Below are 19,116 nucleotides of genomic sequence, written 5' to 3'. Positions count from 1 at the left end.
TAGATTTGACTTGATACTTGAGCTGGTGCTGCCCTCTGTAAATATTGAGTGCCCGAGAGTCTTTTATCACACTTCCATCATTTTTTCTGTGAAATTCTACGACATAATTACATGATTAATCGGGCATTTTAAATTTACAGTCAGTACTTTTCCGCTAAAGCTTTCATCAGCCTTCCACGCCACCTTGTTAATTTTCGTACCGTGTAAGCTAATCTAAGTGCTTTTTACTGAGAAACCTCTCTAGTCATTCCTCGCATCTCGCTTTGTGCCTAGTATCACGCAACTTTCGTTTCGCTTTTTCATTTTTCCAATTGAGTCTTCAAACAATGCGACACTTTCTTGCATCTTTCCATTTTTCTACGCGTTCGTAACGTCTTGAGTTGGAGCGTGAAGAGCTATACCCGAAGATGATGTCTGACTAGGTCGCGAGCACGGTAGGCCTTCAAGAGGTCTACAACCCAGGAACACAACACAATGACGATGGAGACGATCGGGGACTACGAGTACAACTCTCGGGATCTCATCGGACATGGAGCTTTTGCAGTCGTCTACAAAGGGAGACTCAAAAAGGTAAACCAACTCTCGTGTCCATGTGTTTCGAAGGAGGGTGATATTACATCAGCCATTGTAGCGAAAATCACCTGCCCCATTTCATAGAATAAACAGACTACGTCAACAGATGCGAAAGCTCCGTAAGAACCAATGTTAACATTTTTCTTCCCAGAGTCGGTCAATCTTCGCACTTATTGAAACCTGAAGTTTAAGGAACTTGATAGTACTTCTCTGGATTAGCGGCAAATAAGTGTAAAAAAATCTCTTTTAATTCTTAAAAATGTCTGTATCTGTTATCATCCGGCCTCTGCAGAACGTCGACATGCCGCAGACCTATTGACTCAGTTTTGCTTCGATGACATATATAAATGGCGGTGGCTTTCGATTCTGTTGGTGTAGTCTATTTATTCTATGATAAAAATGCACCATGTTTGAACTGACAAAAAGAGTTTTGAAGTTTTTCTCTTTCATAACTAAAAATATCAAAAGTATATTTAAAGCTCACTAGTCAGAGGGGAATTTCAATAAATATCTGACAGGATTCGACAACTTCGGTCATCTTCTCGGACATGACTGATGCGATCAGGCAAGTATGCAGTGGATCATACTAGTCGCAGTATTTTTTTTATTATTATTATTATTATTTTTTCAATGCTTATCTTCTCTGTTTCAGAATCCGAAATCTGTTGTGGCCATCAAGAGTATAACTAAGAAGAATCTCGCCAAGTCTCAAAACTTGCTTGCTAAGGAAATCAAAATTTTGAAAGTAAGCAATCTATCAAGTATATACTGTTCTTTCACTGATATTCCCTTGTAGTGATTGGAATTTTTTCTCAATTTATTTGCCCAGGAAATAAACTTTTCTTTGACCAATAATTGCATTACTTCTACTTAAGCTCTCTCAATTAACAAGACTCTTTTTTTGTAAAATTTCATAAAAATCTTGTTGAGCTGATTGAAAATCCTGCAACTCTCTTCAAAATGCACAATTTGCATAGTACGTATTGTGCGTTTTCAAACTCACTGCCTCGGGTGTTTTTTTCTCAATCTTTGTATTAAAATTGTTTTCATTAATGAAATTTTGATGACTCCTGATTTTATTTTTCAGGAACTGACAGAACTACACCATGAAAATGTTGTGGCTTTATTGGATTGCAAGGAGTCCTCAATGCATGTCTTTCTGGTCATGGAGGTAAATATGATACCCTTTTGTGATAAGAGATCTTATCCTCCCATCACATCTCAGTATCTTGTACAGAATTTGTTGAACAATAATTAGTAGTGTCCTCTCTTTAAAAAAAAAGAAATTACTGCAACTTCTCTCTTGTTTTATTTGCATCTGATTGATTCAAACTTTAAAATTTTTAGAAGTTGCTTTTTTTTCTTTCATCTGGATGTGTAAAAAATTAAAACTGAAAATTTATTCATTGAATGACCTTAATTATTTCTATACCGCTCAGAATAGTAATGAAGCAGATGTGCAACACTAATTAATTAACATTTCTTTGGAACTCAATCGTGAGATATCTGGATATATTTTTACTCATCATCAAATAAAAGTAGGTAACAATCATTTTATCACCATAATTTCAGTATGTGAATGAAATCTCATATTCCTTATTCATTTTGCATCTTTTGCTGAGTATTGTTTTTCTTTTTTCTTCTTATAGTTTTGCAATGGAGGGGATCTCGCAGATTATTTAACAGGTAATCAATGGCCCAATTTTATACTTAGTATCATTTTTTTCATCTCTACATTTTCTCTCTTTTTTTTTTTTTTTTTTTTCTTTTTTTTTGGGAAGGAGGAAGCTGAAGTATATAATAACCACCAGAAGGGCAACAGTTTGTCATCTTTGCCTTAATTCCTGAGATTCCATCTTAGCTTAAGGCTCTAAGTTTTTCTGCCTGAACAGTTTCAAGTCTTGTCTGCTTTCACCCCGCAGCCCTACTCAAATTTGCTTGAGAAAAGTTACCATCAAAAGAAGCATATGGACAGTTTCCTTACTGATTGGTGTATATTCTACAGTAGAAGAAAAATTACTAGGATTCATTTTTTAACCTTGACATTGTGTTTCAATCAATGTCAACATGAAACTAATAGTTTGTTAACCCTAAAGGTATCATAAATCAAACTTTCCAGTTAACCTCAGCCCCTGAAAAGAGTTTCAGATCAAGTAATCAGGTTGCTTTTTGTCAAATCTGTCCACTTCTTCATGTTCTCCTTCCTCATCTATCTGTTAGTTTTTAAATTTACCACAAAAGAAAAAAGGAAGAATGAAAACGTCAGGAAACCTTGTGGTTTTGGATGAATTAAAAATTGTAGTAAAAATCCACGAAAAAATTCAATAACTTTTATAACTTGTTATTTTGTATTCATTTCCAGAAAAAGGAACTTTAAGTGAAGATACCATCAGACTCTTTCTTACGCAACTAGGTAAGTTCTTTCATGTTTTCTCAAATCTGTATTTTGATAATTCGTCTTGACTCCTGTACGTATCTCATCAGGTCAGTTGCGTGTGCTGTAGAATTGCATTTTCTCATAAGTGAGGCAAAATTAGAAAGATCCAGGATCAAAGTCAATATATTGTAAAAAGACCTTTTTTGAAAGACCTATCTTATCGTCAGTCAATAAATGGATCAAATTTTCTGTTGATCAACTGTAGGGTTTTAAACAGTCTAGAAAACCTGGAAGGTTAAAAAATTTCTTGGCAACCTGGAAAAATCAGAGAAAGTCAGGAACTTCTGAAAAAAATCAGTAAATGTTATGAATAGTGCATCGGCATTTTCAGCCGGTGCCAGTCAAGAGAGAACCAACAATTTCAAAGAGTTTTTTTATTTAATTTAAGTATCTGTAACCGGATATTTTGCCCACATTTTAGCAAAAAGCAGCATAGGTCAAAGAAAAAAATTTAAGTCAAGATTTCGATCAACTTAATTAGGTCAAAGTAAGTCAGGGAATTCAAAAATTTTGGAGTTTCGGGAAACTAAAATGAGTTAGGGAAAGTCAACGAATCCAAAAACTAATTTATGGAAACCCTGTTTGTATGAGATATCATCACTCTCTCAATTCACAAGCTTCAGCCGTTGTTTGTAACTAAAAAGCAAAGCTCAAGCAACCCATTTTTTCTGTAATTAAATAATTTCTGACCCATCACATATCAACCTAGGTTTTTTCAACAGCTGGTTTTAAAAACTTTTCTGAGCAAAACATTTTTACAGTTTCTTGAGAGTTATTTATTCCTCTTTAATATTTTCCCCCTTTGTATCTCTACTTGCGTATGCTGTTCTGATTTGTCGCTTCTCGTTTCAGCTGGGGCTATGAAGGCTCTCCATGCAAAGGGTGTTGTCCATCGAGACCTGAAACCTCAAAATATTTTGCTTAGTCACGCCGGAACAAAACCTTACCCGCAGCCTCAACACATCCGCCTAAAAATAGGTACTGGCTTTTCTCAAATTTGCGCTTGAAAGATTTATATCTGATTGTAATAATCTAATTTGTTTCCAAAATCTAAGTTTCAAAAACAGAATCTTTACGATTAACTATTTTCTTTATTACTTGTATTTATTATTTTCAACAATTTTATCAGAGGTTCTTTTTTTTTTTTTTTTTTTTTTTTTTTTGATCAGTCTACCTTATCCATGTTTGAGATTTTAGAAAAACTCAATTTTACTTTTGACTTAATCATGCTGTCTGAAAGTTCGATAATTAACTAGGTTCAAAGGCAGTGTTTGAATCCAGCAGGCGCAGTGTGTAAAATGCTCTGAAATGCTGGAACCAAGACAAACTTCTTTGATTGATGCTAAACTCTATTTTGGAACTTTCAGGCAGGATTCAGTTGGGTGATGGAAAGCCATAGAACTATGTGATCAATTAGAACAAACCTGATTCCAAGGTGCCAAAAGACAACTGGTTCTCAGCATTAAGTATTTCAGAAAAAAACATTTTGACCCGTAAAAGATTTAAAAATTTGTCAAAGGTCAATGCACCAGCTAAGATGTGTACACCCTAGTGTAGATCTGCACATATCCTTTTATTCTGAATAATTATAAAATTTTCCCAGTTTTCTCTTTTGTGTACATGAATGATCAGTTTCTCATCAGTGTGTATTAATTTCAGCTGACTTTGGTTTTGCACGATTCTTACAAGATGGGGTTATGGCAGCTACTCTTTGTGGGTCTCCCATGTACATGGTAACTATCATTATTTTTTATGGATTGGAAAAAATTTACAATATATAAGCTTCAGGTAGAGCAACAGCTTTATGAAAAAGTCATCGAAAGCAAAATGTATTGCACACTGCACTGCAGGGTTGCTGAAAGTACTTCAAAGCATCAATCAATTGCAACCTGAGTCGCACACATTTTTCTCACTCTGCACAAAGATTTTAAGTATGCGCTAAGTAGAAAAATTGCAAAAATTAGTATCTGTCTCGGTCTTTTCTTAATTTTTTCTCATGACTCATGAAAAGAAAAGTTTTCATTGGAAAAATTTTTCACGCCATGTGCAAACACAAGCTTGCTTGCTCAAGCATACTACATCCTTATCAAACTGTCAGAATTAATTGCATACTTATTTTCATGAAGATGATCATCCTAGCATCATATCATTCAGTTTTTATCTGAGAAGATTAAAAAATCAGCTAAGAGACACACTACAAAGGTTTTAAGGGATTTCAACATTCCATGTCTTGCTCCATTTTTCAAATCTTTCAAATTTTCCTGACTATTAGAACAATTATTTCCTAAAATCATAACTTTAAATGTAAAAATTGAGAACTTGGAGATCACTTTTAAGTAAAATAACGTTGATGTTACTGCAGAAATGTATATCTTGGTTCATGGCATTGCAGCCTTCCTCTCTAACTTTATTTTTACGTACAAAAACACGAAATGCTATATTTTAAAAACTTTAGCGAATTTTCTTCTGTAATTCCATGAAAATTGTATGGCCATGAATCCCCTTTAAAAAATGAAATAGAAGAGGAGATTTTGAAACTCTGCAGCTGAGATACGCACTTTTGCAGTTTCATTGTCGATAAATAGTAAAAACCGTTTCTATCTTGATAAATTACGCTAGATCGTTGACCGATCTTGGAGGTTGGTTCCTGAGGTCAGAAAAATAAAATACCCAGAAAATTCATCCTCAATTTTGATTACCACTGATTCCATATGCTTTGGTCATTGTAGATGATAGTGTTGTTGATTTCGACAGACTGAAGGGTCAGTCAGTGCAATAATATTATAGGCACTTGACTTTAAAATTTATCACCAGAAACACAGTGTTTTGATTAACAGTGTGATTTTTCCTGCTCCCTGCCTAATTTTCTTTTCTCTCTGCTTCATACAGGCTCCTGAAGTAATAATGTCTCTCCAATATGATGCCAAAGCTGATTTGTGGAGTTTAGGTACGATTGTTTTCCAATGCCTCACTGGGAAGGCACCGTTCCAAGCTCAAACACCACAAGTACTCAAAAAGTTCTACGAACAAAATCCCAATTTGGCACCTAAGTAAGTTTAGTTTGCACCTAATTTGCTCTTATGATGATAAGTTTTTGTTGGTCACGAGAATTTTCAAGTGAATTTCTCTCCCAGCATTCATTTGATATCATTTTAGGGGTGGAAAAAATTTCAAAATGCTGACTGTATGCTATGATCTGACGTTCTTGCCTCACGGCTTTATTTTTGATTTGCCTCATGGCCGTGCAACTGATTTTATGGCAGAATGCCTAAATCTTTAATAAAGTGAGTGATTTTTGCCCCACCATTTTATTCTTTTGAAGGAGAATAAATCAACATCATTCCTTGAAGTATTCACAGAATTTTATTTGCACAGAGAAAAAAAGACAGGAAAGTTTTTAAGCATTGACGCTAAATAAAGTATGACAGGCAGTCTGCAACATTGTAAAGCGAGATACAAGATTTGGAAGTTTCACTGTCGATATGTATATCATGTATCTTTAATATGATGAAGTGGTTGTATCAATACTCTCAAGGCTCATTGATCGTTCTTTTTGGTTTTTGGAAATAATTATAATTATAATTAAAATCACCAACTCTTGAAGTCAAACAATTTTGCATTATCAGAGTGTGTTGGTTGATCATTGAGTGTGTTGGTGTGTTGGTTGCACATCATACAAGTAAAAAATTATTGATATTGACTAAATATCTGCTCTATATGCCTCAAATGAGGAACAGTCAAGTCCTAACTTGACTTGCTTTCATCGCATAATAAGTAAGGAGGGTACAGCAGTCAAGCTGAGTGTTTTATTAGGAGTTACACACTGTAATTCCCATGAGGCATGGCCGATAAGTTTCTTACTTAATTTTTTTACCAAGTTTCATTACATTAGTTGTAGTGAAAATAATCTCATCCTACAAATGAAAAAGCTGAGAGTTTTTAATGCCAGTGTTTCTTAAATCCTTAAATGCCGCACAAAACTTACCAATTTATTGTTGTATTTTATCAGGATTCCAAGTGGAACTTCACCAGAACTAACAAATCTACTTCAAGGATTACTGCGACGGAACGCTGCTGAGCGAATGGATTTTGATGTGTTTTTCAATCATGCCTTCCTGCATCCTCCCCCGCAGCCAAATCAGCCGACACCATTGGCCACAAGCCCAGTTCATGAACCTGGTAAGATATCTCAGCCAGACTCATCAAATGCCGATTTTAAAACTGCAGTATATGATTCTCAAATTGTGACTGGCGGTCGGTAAAAATATCTCAATCTATAGAAACGCAAAATTACCTGGTCAAAATTTGGGCGCCTTGGGGACTTTTTTACAACAAATTTTGATTTAAAGAACGCTCTTAACTGTCAAACCAAAGTCGATCAATAGGGTTTGAAGTTTGTAGTTCTTAAAATGTAATTTTTCTTAAAATATAATTTTAAGAAAATTTGATTATAATTCTAGTCTGCCATGCCAAGGGGACAGTTTGCCAGATCTAAATCAGGTTTCCACAGTCAAGGAAACCAAGAAATGTCAGCGAATTTTAAAAAATCTGTGAAAATCAGGGAATGTCAGGAGACATGACGAAAGTGTCAGGGAAAAATCATCAAATCCCCTTTACTTGCTTTCTAGAATGTATTCCACGTTTTGGCCAAAAATTTTTTGAAGGAATGTCTGAAAATTGTATTTGCTTAATGAATGTAAAAAAATGGGTTTTGATTCACCCTTCTACCACCATAGTAAGCTGATGATAAACTCTAGATTCTTCATCCAAATTTCTTTGTGCTACATGCCTTAAGGTGCATTTTGTTAAACAGGAGTAGGGGGAACATGTTTCATTAAAATTGATCCTTGTGTTATTTTTCACAATGGGCCTGTTGCAAACTTTTGCTAGAGCAAAAATAAGAGTTGTTTCTTATAGATAATGCCTCAAAAATCATGATGAGCGTATCGGCAAAGTCTGAAATGCACTCATAACTTCACAGTCTGCGTAAGAAATTTGCGGTTTTTTGAGCTTCCCGCTTCAAAAACGATACTACGGCACAGGTGAACATTTTGTAAGAGGAGTCGTTCCATCGTCGGCAATAATCATCATGGCCGACGCCAATCCGCCAAAACACGTTTGATGGGACGAGATAACACCTGAACTGAATTAGACCAGATAACAATCGGTGTGTTAACGTTCATATTTTCCACGCCCGAATTGATTGACCTTGAACTCTCCTCGAATTACGCGCGGAACTGCGCGCAAGCGTCGGTCATGATGAATATCGCCGACAATGGAGCGACTCCTCTAACAAAATGTTCACCTGTGCCGTAGTATCGTTTTTGAAGCGGGAAGCTTAAAAAAACGCAAATTTCTTACGCAGATTGTGAAGTTATGAGTGCATTTCAGACTTTGCCAATGCGCTCATCGTGATTTTTGAGGCATTATCTACAAGAAACAACTCTTACTTTTGCTCTAGCAAAAGTTTGCAACAGGCCCATTGAAGTGCAGCCAATAAGAGAGGATTCAAGAAAAGTTAAGTTAAAAACCTCCTGACAATTTCTGGAACCTACTTTGTTTGATTTTCCGATTGTTGCTGAACAGAAGAGTACGCCAGTGCTGCAAATCAAGAGAAACAAAATTCAAATTCAATGAGTTTTGCCCACAAATGCTCACTAAAACTCAAACAAAATAGACTTTTTCTACAATGGCGCAAAACAGTTATGTGCAATTGTTACGCCCGACTTAGCAAGATTCATGTCCATTCAATTTTGCTCTCTTTTTTTTTTTACAGGTTTTCCTGTTTGCATCAGTCCAGACGGATCAGATGATTTTGTTCTTGTGCCATCAAATTTGCCTACTGATAAACAGTTAGTAATTTTAATTTTTAACATTTTTTATTTAGTATTCATTCATATCGTTTGCGTTTAACTTGAAGTAACTGACAACAGTATATTAACTCTTGATCTAACTGAGCGCAAACTTTTCTTTTCCACTTTGCAATTTATAATATTATCTTGGCCAAAGTCGGTTAAGCGATTAGTGCATCCATTGATTACAGAGGCTGATCATTTAAAGAAACGAGTTGTGGTACTTATCATTCTTTTATCAATGAAATCTGTGATCCTAGCGTTTAATCATGATGTTTATATGGCTGAAAAACGTGCAAACAAGAGAAATTGTTGTCATCTTTCGAAAATGGTGTAATTCATGGTGTTTGTTTGCTTTTCAGTGCTCGAGAAACTGCAACTGGTCCTCATCGGCCCAGCTCACTCTCTATTCCCGTGCCGATTCCCGTTCCAAACCAGTCGTTGAATCAACAAACCAGTGCAAACTCACCCACAAAGGTAAAACCTTTAATATGACTGTGTTAATATTGATGTTGGTAGTTAGGTGTTGAGAGACAAGACCTCGTATTCAAAAAAATGACTTTCTACAAAATTTCTTTCCATAATTAATCCTTTTCTAAGTGGAAAATTATTCCAACAGCCCCTTTTTGTATAGTTCAAATATGTATGATTTATTCCTGTTGAAGGTTCCTAATTTTTTATCAGTCAAAATTCAAGCAAATGAATGTCCGAAGAAAAAGACTTTTCCTGAGAAAAGACTCGGGAAAATAAACATTATCAAAAATTAGGGAGATGTCGCAGCTAGCAATGTTTTGTCTGTATTAAATTTATTAAAAAGTAAGGTGACTCATAACTTAAAACTGACAAAATCAGAAATTATATTGCTTAAGGGACACCATATTGTCGTCTCTGGGAGGAGTATCTTGGAATGTATCTTGTCTGCTATGTTTCCAAATTTCTAGGATCATTATTTTTTGTGGGTAAACTGTCGCACAAATTGATCCAAAAAATTCAGAGTTTATTCTAACAAGGATTAAAACTAGTCAGTAAAAATTTCAGGAAAATTTATGTGATGGTTTATCTATGAAAAATTAAATAAAGGTAAGAAATACTGAAAGAGCACAATCAAGATACTTTCCTTCATGCAGGCAATGACGATTTGTTATTCTTTTTAAACCTCATTTTGGTTTTTTTTTTTTTCATTCTCATTATTAGTTTTAGTCGGCCTCCTATGGTGTAGTGGTTGTAGCGCTTGCTCTATGATCGGGAGGTCCCGGGTTCGATTCCCGGCCAGGCGACCTGAGTTTGATGGTCTCAAACAATGGTTGCCTGGGACTGGTTCAGTAGAGACGGAGGGGGGATGGGACTTAAAGCGTGGGATTAGCCCTTGAGGGCTATTTAGTAGTAAAAAAAAAAAAAAAAAAAAAAAAAAGTTTCTTTCAAACTCATAATTTAAAATTTAATAATTTCTTTTTTATTATTTTCCAGAACTCAGTTCCAAGATCTCAACCAATTAGCATGCAGCGCTATAGTAACACCCCACCGGATATTCATTCTATCTCACCGCCATCTGTAAGTTTCTAGGTTCTAAATCAGCGCAATGGAATTCAAAAATCCAAAACTCTCCTGGAAAAGAAAAAAAAAAACTTTTGAAAAAAAGTAGACATTGTCTAATAGAAATTTACCAAGTTACATAAAATTTGAAGCAAGAAAAAGCAGTCAAAGTTTTATTCCTCCATAAGACTCAACATTAAGGGAAACGCTTAACTTCAATTTCATGTTTAACATATTTTTCTCGACTTTAAATCGTTGACAGAAAAAAACCAACCACAAGTTGAAATCAAAATTACCTCCAATGGACCACTAGACAGGGTACGAATTTTAGCATTCTAACACATGTTTCTGAACCAAAATTTCACGTAGAACACGATTCACGCAACAAAAGTTACTGAAACCAACTCTTAGCGAAGATATTAACGTTTTTATTTCACATCAGTTACGAGGAATTTGAACTGCCCGCTCACAAGAAATTCAAAGCTCTACGTGAGTCAAATCGCACACTACAATGGTTTCAGCAAGCTTCTCAATCGAGCAATGTTCATTTCCCACCATGTGTTGTTCAAACTATAAGCAATTTGCTATAGCTGAGCCAAAGCGTCAAGACTGAGGTTGCCAGATTTTTATATCGCTGAGACGTTTATGATAACGTTTAGCGCGCGATATGAATCACGTAGAGCATTGAGTTTTCATGAGCGGGTGGTTTCAATTCACGCATTAAGAATCATTAAATATCTTCGTAATGCAACGACCACCGTTCTACAATGGAGAAAATTGAGCAGAAGGCTCATTGGGATGGTCATCCTTCCTTCAGAGATAAACCCGATTTCATATAAGGCGTAATTTTATAAATTTACGACTTATACTCTTACATGGAAACAAGTATTATCACTGGAGGAGCGGTTGTGAGATATAATTGACGAAATACTCTGAAATTCACCCTTAAAGTGAAGATCCAAGTATTTGGACAATTATACATACATACATACATACATACATACATACATACATACATACATACATACACACATAAGTCGCTTTACAGCACTCCCTCGCGCTCTACGACCCCTAACCTCCACTGCTCTCTTTCAAACCACAAATCTTGGGGGATTGAGCACCTTAACATTTCCGCTTCAATCCCTTCCCTCCAACCTTTCATTGGGCGCCCTCTGCGTCTTCTCCCAGGAGGAACCCAGTCAAGGACCTTCTTCGGCAACCTGTCTCCTGCCATTCTCTGGACATGACCATACCAAATGAGTTGTTTCGTCATAATGTCATTTGGACAATTATACCTGCTAAATTAGTGTGAGAGAGCAAATTAGCAAACTGAAGAAAAATAATATGTAAACATTCATGCTTTTTACGATCGGCATTATTTCAAGTTAAGAAAGACAAAGAAGTCTGGTGTTTTACAATTTTATTGATTGAAAATTTTAAGAATTTTGAAAAAGATAAAACATTGAAAATATTAGCGAAATTAAAATGTTAAAATGGTCTAAAAATGAAAAAGATTTCAGAGAGAGAAAGAAAAGTCTTTTGACGAGTTACCAAAGTTTTCCGGAGTTCCATGTTCCAAAAAACGTAAGTCCAGAGTCCAGAAATGAGAGAGAGTTCCAACCAGGCCGAGGCTCCTGGCCAGAAAGTGTTCTCGCTGAGAGCTCAGGCTCTTTACAAGAATCAAAAGATCAATCCGATAAAAAGGAACGTTTTATCAAAAAATTACGAGAGACAGAAGCGGGTAATTAAGATTAAGAGTGAAGCTCTTATCTAGATATCTCAGTAAGGAGTTAATTTCGGTAATTTTCGTTGTGCGTATCGTGTTCTACGTGAAATTTTGGTTTGAAAACATGTATCAGAACGCTGAAATTCGTACCTTGTCTAGTGGTCCATTCTTTTTTTTTTTCTTTCAAAAATGCGACATAGGGTGTTTGCTCAATGGGTCAATTACATCTATTTTTTAAAATTCATTTTCTCAAGGCTCTGAGTAAGTTGAGTTCCCACAATTACTTTTATTTATTTTTACTCAAAATAAGGGGTAAAATCGAGTTTGAAGTCGCCAAAATTTGGACCCACTTAGGAGCGATATTCATGGCTGTCTGCTATGATGTGGGCAGACAAGGGAGTCTGCATTTGCTGATTGGCTGAAGCCGAGCCAAAGACAAGGCCTTGTTAGGTCATCACGACTGTTGGCCTGTTTTTTATCCCCTGAGAAGTGCTTCTCTAAACTTAACAATGAAATTTTTGGGTAGTTCATGAAATTTTCTCTCAAAACAACTGTCAGTTAGTGGGTAGAAATGTTACGCTTATGACCCATCGTTCTCAGGAAAAAAACCCGTCAAAAAAGTTCGTAGCAGCATGCAATGTAAATGAAAAATTTTGCCAATCAGAGTTTTTTAATTGATGTGACCTGTTTAAGAACTTCAGCCTCTCTGAGATGTTTGGTAACATGGCATCTGGGCTCTAATGGTGCTGAAGATGCTCTGCTCGGACCCCTGAAGGGAGTCTTTTATTTTCTTGAAAAGTGATAATATATGTATGCTATATTCATGTTCATTTTACATTTTCTAAACCTTTTCTTTTCTCTCAAATTTTAGGTGCAGTTTGTACTGGGAACTCCTCCTGGAAGTCGAAACCCACCGCCTACTCCTCCTCCAGTTAATACTTGGACTGTCACGCCAACCAATTCTCCGTTGCGCAAATCAGGTAAGGTTATAGGAATTCAAAGAGCAACAAATTCTTTTGGAAGTGATGAGGAATGGGTGGAAGCGTTCATAAATTTTAAAAATACAAATGTTATTTTTTCTCTCTTGTGCCTTTTCCCCCCTACTTAGTGAGTCTGTTGCTTTCACAACTTTCAGGATTGATGGAACTAAAATTACAGAAAATTATTACCATAACAGCTAAATAAGGATTTTTCTCCTTTTTTTTAAAGCACAATCATTTCAATGTTCTAACACAGAATCATGTACAGTTCTTAATTTCAGATAAAGCTATTTACAACGAGCATCAAGTTAATTGGTTTATTCAAAATAAAGGTCCCTTTCTTACCTTACCTCATAATATACAACGCTAAATTTAGTTTTTTTACCCCCCCCCCCAGTTTTAAGCTTTTGGAAAAAAGAAAATGTGAATTTTTTCTCCTAAAGTCCCCAGTTTTCAGCCACAACATTAAGTAAGATCAAATAATTTTTCCTTCAAATGAGTCAAGAAACAGAGATGAGAAACACATTTTTATTTCAAAAAGGGTCACTTCAGTTTTAAGATTTATATTCTATAACTAATTACTTTTCTTTCTTTTTTTAGTTTTCAGTGCTCCTTTAGTCAGCGGAGGTGCTATTCCGGCATTAAACTCAAATAATCTTCCTTTAGTTCCATTTAGTTCAAGAGCCATGACTTTGCCAGGTAATTGTTTTATACTAAGGAATTAGATTTGTGACTTTTTAAACTTTGTAAAACACCCAAGATTAATCTGATTCCATAATTTTCAAAGCCATTAGAAACTCTCTAATCGCACCACCTGTTTACTGTTCAGTGATCAGATCATCTTAAGCAATATTTTTGACAATTTATCATTTTTCTCTCATTTAATTATGAATTTTAATAAAAATTTCATCATTGCAATTGCAATGTACCGCAACAGCCATAAACATTCCACCATTGCATTTATTCAGCCAATGATGGAAGACAAGTCTCCAAACTCACTGTAATAAGCATAGCTACGGCTGAAGCTGAAAAATGCATTTCTCAGATTGTGATATTGCAAGTCTCTACTCATATGTTATTTGTTCAAAGGGAAACTAACCATGAGTTTCTATCTAAATTTTCTGTAAAGTTGTTTCGGCCCACCAAGAAAATTGCACAAAATTGCAAGGAAACATTTTTATTAATTTTCCTTTAGGGATATACGTAATATGTAATCGTAGATTTTTAATTGCAAGCCTCTCAACACTGTTCTGATTTGTTTCTTATTGTCTATAGCAAGAACATTTTTTTTCTCGTGAAAATAAATTGTTTGATGGTTTCTAACAAGATTTTGTCTCTGTGCAGAGTTAGGTGGCACGGAAGGCATAATGACTTTCAACCTGCCCGAACTATCCCCAGAAACAATCTTAGAACGCGAGCACAATGAAACACTGGCCAAGTTAAACTTCGTCCTAGCTTTAGTCGATTGTGTCATAGATGTCTCGCAATCTCGGAACAGGACAGAGCGACTGGTCCTCTTGGTCCGTGCACTGCAGCTACTCAGCTCTGCACTAACACTAGCAACAAATCAGCTCAGATCTGGGCAACTTCAACCTTCATCGTCAGTCAAAAATGGTAATTCAGATACATTCTATTAATTGCTGGTTAGTAGATAAGAGGAGGGGATAAAGAAGAATTTCCGCCTATGATCTCTCTCTATTTGGCCTGACTTTGATGTGAATTCTCTCGAAAAAGGAAGCTTAAGATGTTGTTACAGGATTGATAGAGTATTTGATTTTGGAAGACTAAATGATAGTGTCAATGGTCAATCTAAGTGTCAATGGTCAATCTAAAAAACCTTGTATCTCATTGATGGTGTTCCTAAATAGCTGCAAAACTCAACCAGCGGCTCCTGGTCATTTTGAAATCTCACAGGGCAGAAGTATTTTTCCGTTAGCAACTAGTTTCTGCCATGAGCTGAAGGGTATGTACAGATCCGAAAAACCTGGTAATTGGGGAATTGTCAGGGAATTCCATCAGGTCAGGGATCTCAGGGACAACAGAGAATTTACGCACAAGAATGGAATTTTGAAAAATCTTAATTTTTGAAATCTAAGGAAACATCAACACTTTCTGTGCCATTAATTTAAGTTTGAAGTCTGGTTAAGGATTTAATGCTACAAGTTACTCTCTGAATAGTGAATTGAGGAACTAGTTTCAACTGGGGACTGCAATTTTTCCAAAATTTATATCTTTACATGCACAAATATTTGATGCGAAAAGTGAGAGACTTTGATCATTTTGGTCAGAGGAAACCTGGAAATTATGTGGAATTTATTGTATTTTTTTACTTTAAAAAATTTCAAACCGAGATGAGACGAGAATCAGTTGATACCGTAGCTTTGTTGGCAATTTCACCATGTTTCCTCTGTTTGTGACTAAAATTTCCGTCATTTTTGCTGAAAAAGCTAAAGAAAACACAACAAGAATGCAATCAATGAGAACAAAATATAATATGTTCTCTAAGGAAAATGGTCTGTTATCTGTCAGAATGTTTCCGCACTATTTTTGAAACAATTATTGATTACTTACCTTTGCTCTGGTTTTAGTTGTGAAGCTTTTGAATGTCCGATTCCGGCAGTGTCTCGGCGATTGCAAACAACTGAACTCTCCTGGTATTCTACAGAACGCAAGCGCAACAGCTGATAAGATTTTATACAATCATGCCATTCAAATGGTAAGTTTCTATCGGATGATGAATTCTACTCAATTTTCCATTTACTGTCTCTTCAAAAATGTGTAGTGTGCCTCTACTAACGGTATAACTGTACAGTATTTAGTCAATAAAGATTGACTGGAATACTTCAACTCGGAAGTCTTAAAAAATCAAATTATCTGTTCAAGATTTCTCAGGTTCAGATTCCTGTTTTCCATCCCAACTCATTATTAATGATTACTATGTATATAATTCTATCTCTTCCTCTCTATTACAAATGATCAGTATACATATTATTCTATCTGTCATTCTCTATCAACCCGAAAATTTTCATATTTCCAGTGCCAGTCAGCAGCTTTAGATGAATTGTTTGGCAATCCAACTGAGTGTTTCCAAAGGTACCAGACAGCGCAGATTCTTCTCCATAGTCTCTCTCAGCAGGTTAATCATCACCAGGACAAAGCCCTCTTGACAAAATGTAAGCTTTTCTCTTAATCTCCTCTCCGACTTTATTCCCTTGAATTTTTAAATTCATCTTTAACTGCCAAGTAATATGAACCTAAAGTGGCTCTAGTATTCATGTCATCATTTTTTCCTTACCTTATTTTATGAACTGAAAATCCTGTCAGGAGGAAGAAAAAACACCAATGTTGCACCAATGCGTTTCAAGCAGATCCAATGGGATCTTTGTAAGGTTCCTGAAATCTCTAGGCACAAAAATATTTATAATTGTTAAAATTGGATAAAACTATAATTTTTAGAACACTAGAGAGTCTTCGGTCAAAATTTCAGAATCTGATTTTTCTACCAAATTCAATAAGAATAGTTCTACGAAAAATTTTGCCATTGTAGACTGAGGTTCCTATCTCCATGGATGGTCACAAATTAGTAATTTCAAATGTAGATTTTTTGCATAAATAATCCGAAAAATCAAAAAATTTTGGAATGATTCGAAAGTGGCATTCATTTTGTCCATGAGCTTCCTTGTTTAAATTGTTGTGCAACAACAGAAATCAAGTCTTTTTGGATCATTTTTAGTTTTTGAGTTGCAGTAATCAAGAAAATGTTAAAAAAATTTAAGGAAATGTCAAGTAATTCCAGTAAAATTCTCAGAAATTGCAGTTTTAATCAAATATCAAATTTTCGTAATAGATTATATCAATTTGCTGAAATTGAATTTTCCTCACAAAGAACGATCATTCCTTCGAACTCCAAATAAGTATCAATTGATCCAACCAGTCTGTGAATGAATGACGAGAGGTATCTAATTTTTTTTTCAGACCGTGATGCTGTGGAAAAAAGGCTGTGCGTTCTTCAGCAACAAGGTTACGTGTACTCAAATAACACAAACTACGAGGATGACTAAAAGTGTCCAAGTATTACATCCTGGCAGTTATTTGATAACTGGGCTGGTCAAAACAAAAATAACTTCTGGTGCGCTTTTTTCAACTGTACTTAGCGTTTTCTTCAGACTTGGTGACGGCTGTTGTATCAGTTTCATAAGAAAATGAAGGACCCCAGTTGCCCAAGAAAAGCTTAAGTTGAATGACTAACTCATAGATTGTTCCAAGTTTCAAAAGATCAATTTTCTCGCTCAATTTTATTTTATTTATTTTTTTTTTTTTTTTTTTTTTTTAAAAAAAGAAAGAAACTTACTCCTAAAATTAGAGATGGAAATTGACACTTTCAACTCTCCCTCTTGTCTGTCGCCAAGAAAGCAGCAGCAAATCCTGCTCCGTGATAGAATGGTATGTCCTTTTATTCCTTTAGGCAGAAACACAATATCTTCAGAGGAAGGAAGATAGTAGCATTTTAAACCATGTTCACCGTATATGGATGTTTTGAATTAGTGATCTTTATGTAGTGTCTCTGTCAAAAAAGAATGGCCTGGCAATTGAGTCATGATACGTTTCCAGGACCTTAAAGTGAAAATTTATGCATGAAGGTAAATGTACCCCAAAACGAAGCTTAAGAACTAAGTAAGATGCTTAATTTTCTCTGTAAATTCATGTTGCCCGTTTTTTTGAAATTGGCTCCTTTATTTGTATGCTTTGCAGCAATTCCTTCCATTGTTTCATAGGAATTTATGTCATGAAATAATGCTAAGCAGATTGAGGTGAATGAGGCTAGGTGCAGAAATGTCGAGCAAGACCTGCGGAGGGATAAAAGTTTTGCTGGAAAGTTGAGTGCCTGCAACAGCAATTCCCGGAAAAGATCCTGTTTTCCATTTAGGTGCAAACAATTAATGTTTTTCATGTGATTTTTTCCCCCTTTTTAAAGGTGATTCCAAGAGATCCAGGGAGAAGAACTGCTATCACATTGCGCCGCTCCACGGTCTGTATCTTAGAGAAACAATAATTATTGAAATGTACAAGTCAATGCAAGAAACTGATCCTTAACAGGTAGCAGCATTAATACTAAATAGTAGACATCTTTGTAAGGATATATCGAAAATTTATATTGGAAACCACCATAACGGACATTGCTCATTGACTCGATGTGTATGAGAGAGGTAGCCAGTGTATTTTTTCAACGAATTTTCACAAATTTGATGTCATGCCAGGTGCTTAGTATTAATGTTGCTACACCTTATGAATCAGTGTCTTGCATTAACTTGTGCATTATGATAATTATTGCTCCTCAAAGACACAGACCGTGTAGCAGTCTAGTCCCTGGATCACTTGGATCACCCTTAGTTTCCCGGAAATGCTTCAGAAAACAGAAAAGTTTCCACTTCCATCCCAAGGCCTGCTCAATGAGAGATGTCTTGCTAAAAGTTCACCTTCCTACATGGCTTACTGTTTGATCATCTATTTTTAGATAAATGTTCATAGATGTCTATCTAGTTTTTAAATGCGTTAAAAGTGAGATAACTTACCTGTTCTAGCTGTTAAGTTACGGCAAATGTTGCTTGCTTTTGTTTAAAAAGTGACTTACTTGTTTTTTCTTTTTTTTACCAGTGAAATCAAGTGTTGATACTATTTGCGAGGGCATTTTTTTTAAGGCACTGCTTATTTTTCTGTGTCAACAAATTCTTAGTTGTAAACGTACGTAATTCCTTGTACAAAGTGATTGGAATCAAATTTAGAATGCAATGTTTGGTTCAAAACTTTCGTTTCCTATGCGTGCTTAGTAGTAAGAGACTTTTGAACAATGTAAATAGCAGTGAGAGACGTTTTAAAATGATTATCAAGTCAAAATTAGACCTTATTTTTCAAATTCTTTAAAATTTTAAATTTGTGCAATCATTTTCTTGTTTTCCTTCTTAATCCTATAAATATAATTTTTACAAAATGTGTGTCTTATTCTTATCTCATTAA

At 35.4% G+C, this 19,116-nt stretch overlaps 1 protein-coding gene across 1 annotated transcript; it reads left to right on the top strand.

Annotated features, from left to right (window-relative positions):
• The first annotated feature begins 29 nt into the window (after positions 1–29).
• Atg1 (serine/threonine-protein kinase unc-51-like protein Atg1) lies at positions 30–17,422 on the top strand. Its single transcript, XM_019053917.2, has 18 exons — positions 30–570; positions 1,226–1,318; positions 1,661–1,744; positions 2,223–2,259; positions 2,936–2,986; positions 3,863–3,988; positions 4,670–4,743; positions 5,900–6,060; positions 7,020–7,189; positions 8,787–8,862; positions 9,225–9,339; positions 10,330–10,413; positions 12,993–13,101; positions 13,702–13,800; positions 14,446–14,715; positions 15,690–15,817; positions 16,139–16,274; positions 17,077–17,422. Exons 1-18 carry the CDS (start codon positions 475–477, stop codon positions 17,160–17,162), a joined length of 1,995 nt encoding a protein of 664 aa, XP_018909462.2. The 5' UTR covers positions 30–474; the 3' UTR covers positions 17,163–17,422.
• The last annotated feature ends 1,694 nt before the right edge of the window (positions 17,423–19,116 follow it).

This window comes from Bemisia tabaci, chromosome 8, assembly GCF_918797505.1.
Source record: "Bemisia tabaci chromosome 8, PGI_BMITA_v3".
Lineage (NCBI taxonomy): Eukaryota > Metazoa > Arthropoda > Insecta > Hemiptera > Aleyrodidae > Bemisia > Bemisia tabaci.
The sequence above is the reverse complement of the archived record's forward strand: the minus strand, read 5'-3'. Positions and strand labels throughout refer to the sequence as shown.

Coding starts and splice junctions, on each gene's coding strand:
- Atg1 (XM_019053917.2), top strand. CDS start 475: ATGACGATGGAGACGATCGGGGACTACGAGTACAACTCTCGGGATCTC. Junction 2,987..3,862: donor ACTCTTTCTTACGCAACTAG/GTAAGTTCTTTC, acceptor TTCTCGTTTCAG/CTGGGGCTATGAAGGCTCTC. Junction 15,818..16,138: donor ACAATCATGCCATTCAAATG/GTAAGTTTCTAT, acceptor TCATATTTCCAG/TGCCAGTCAGCAGCTTTAGA.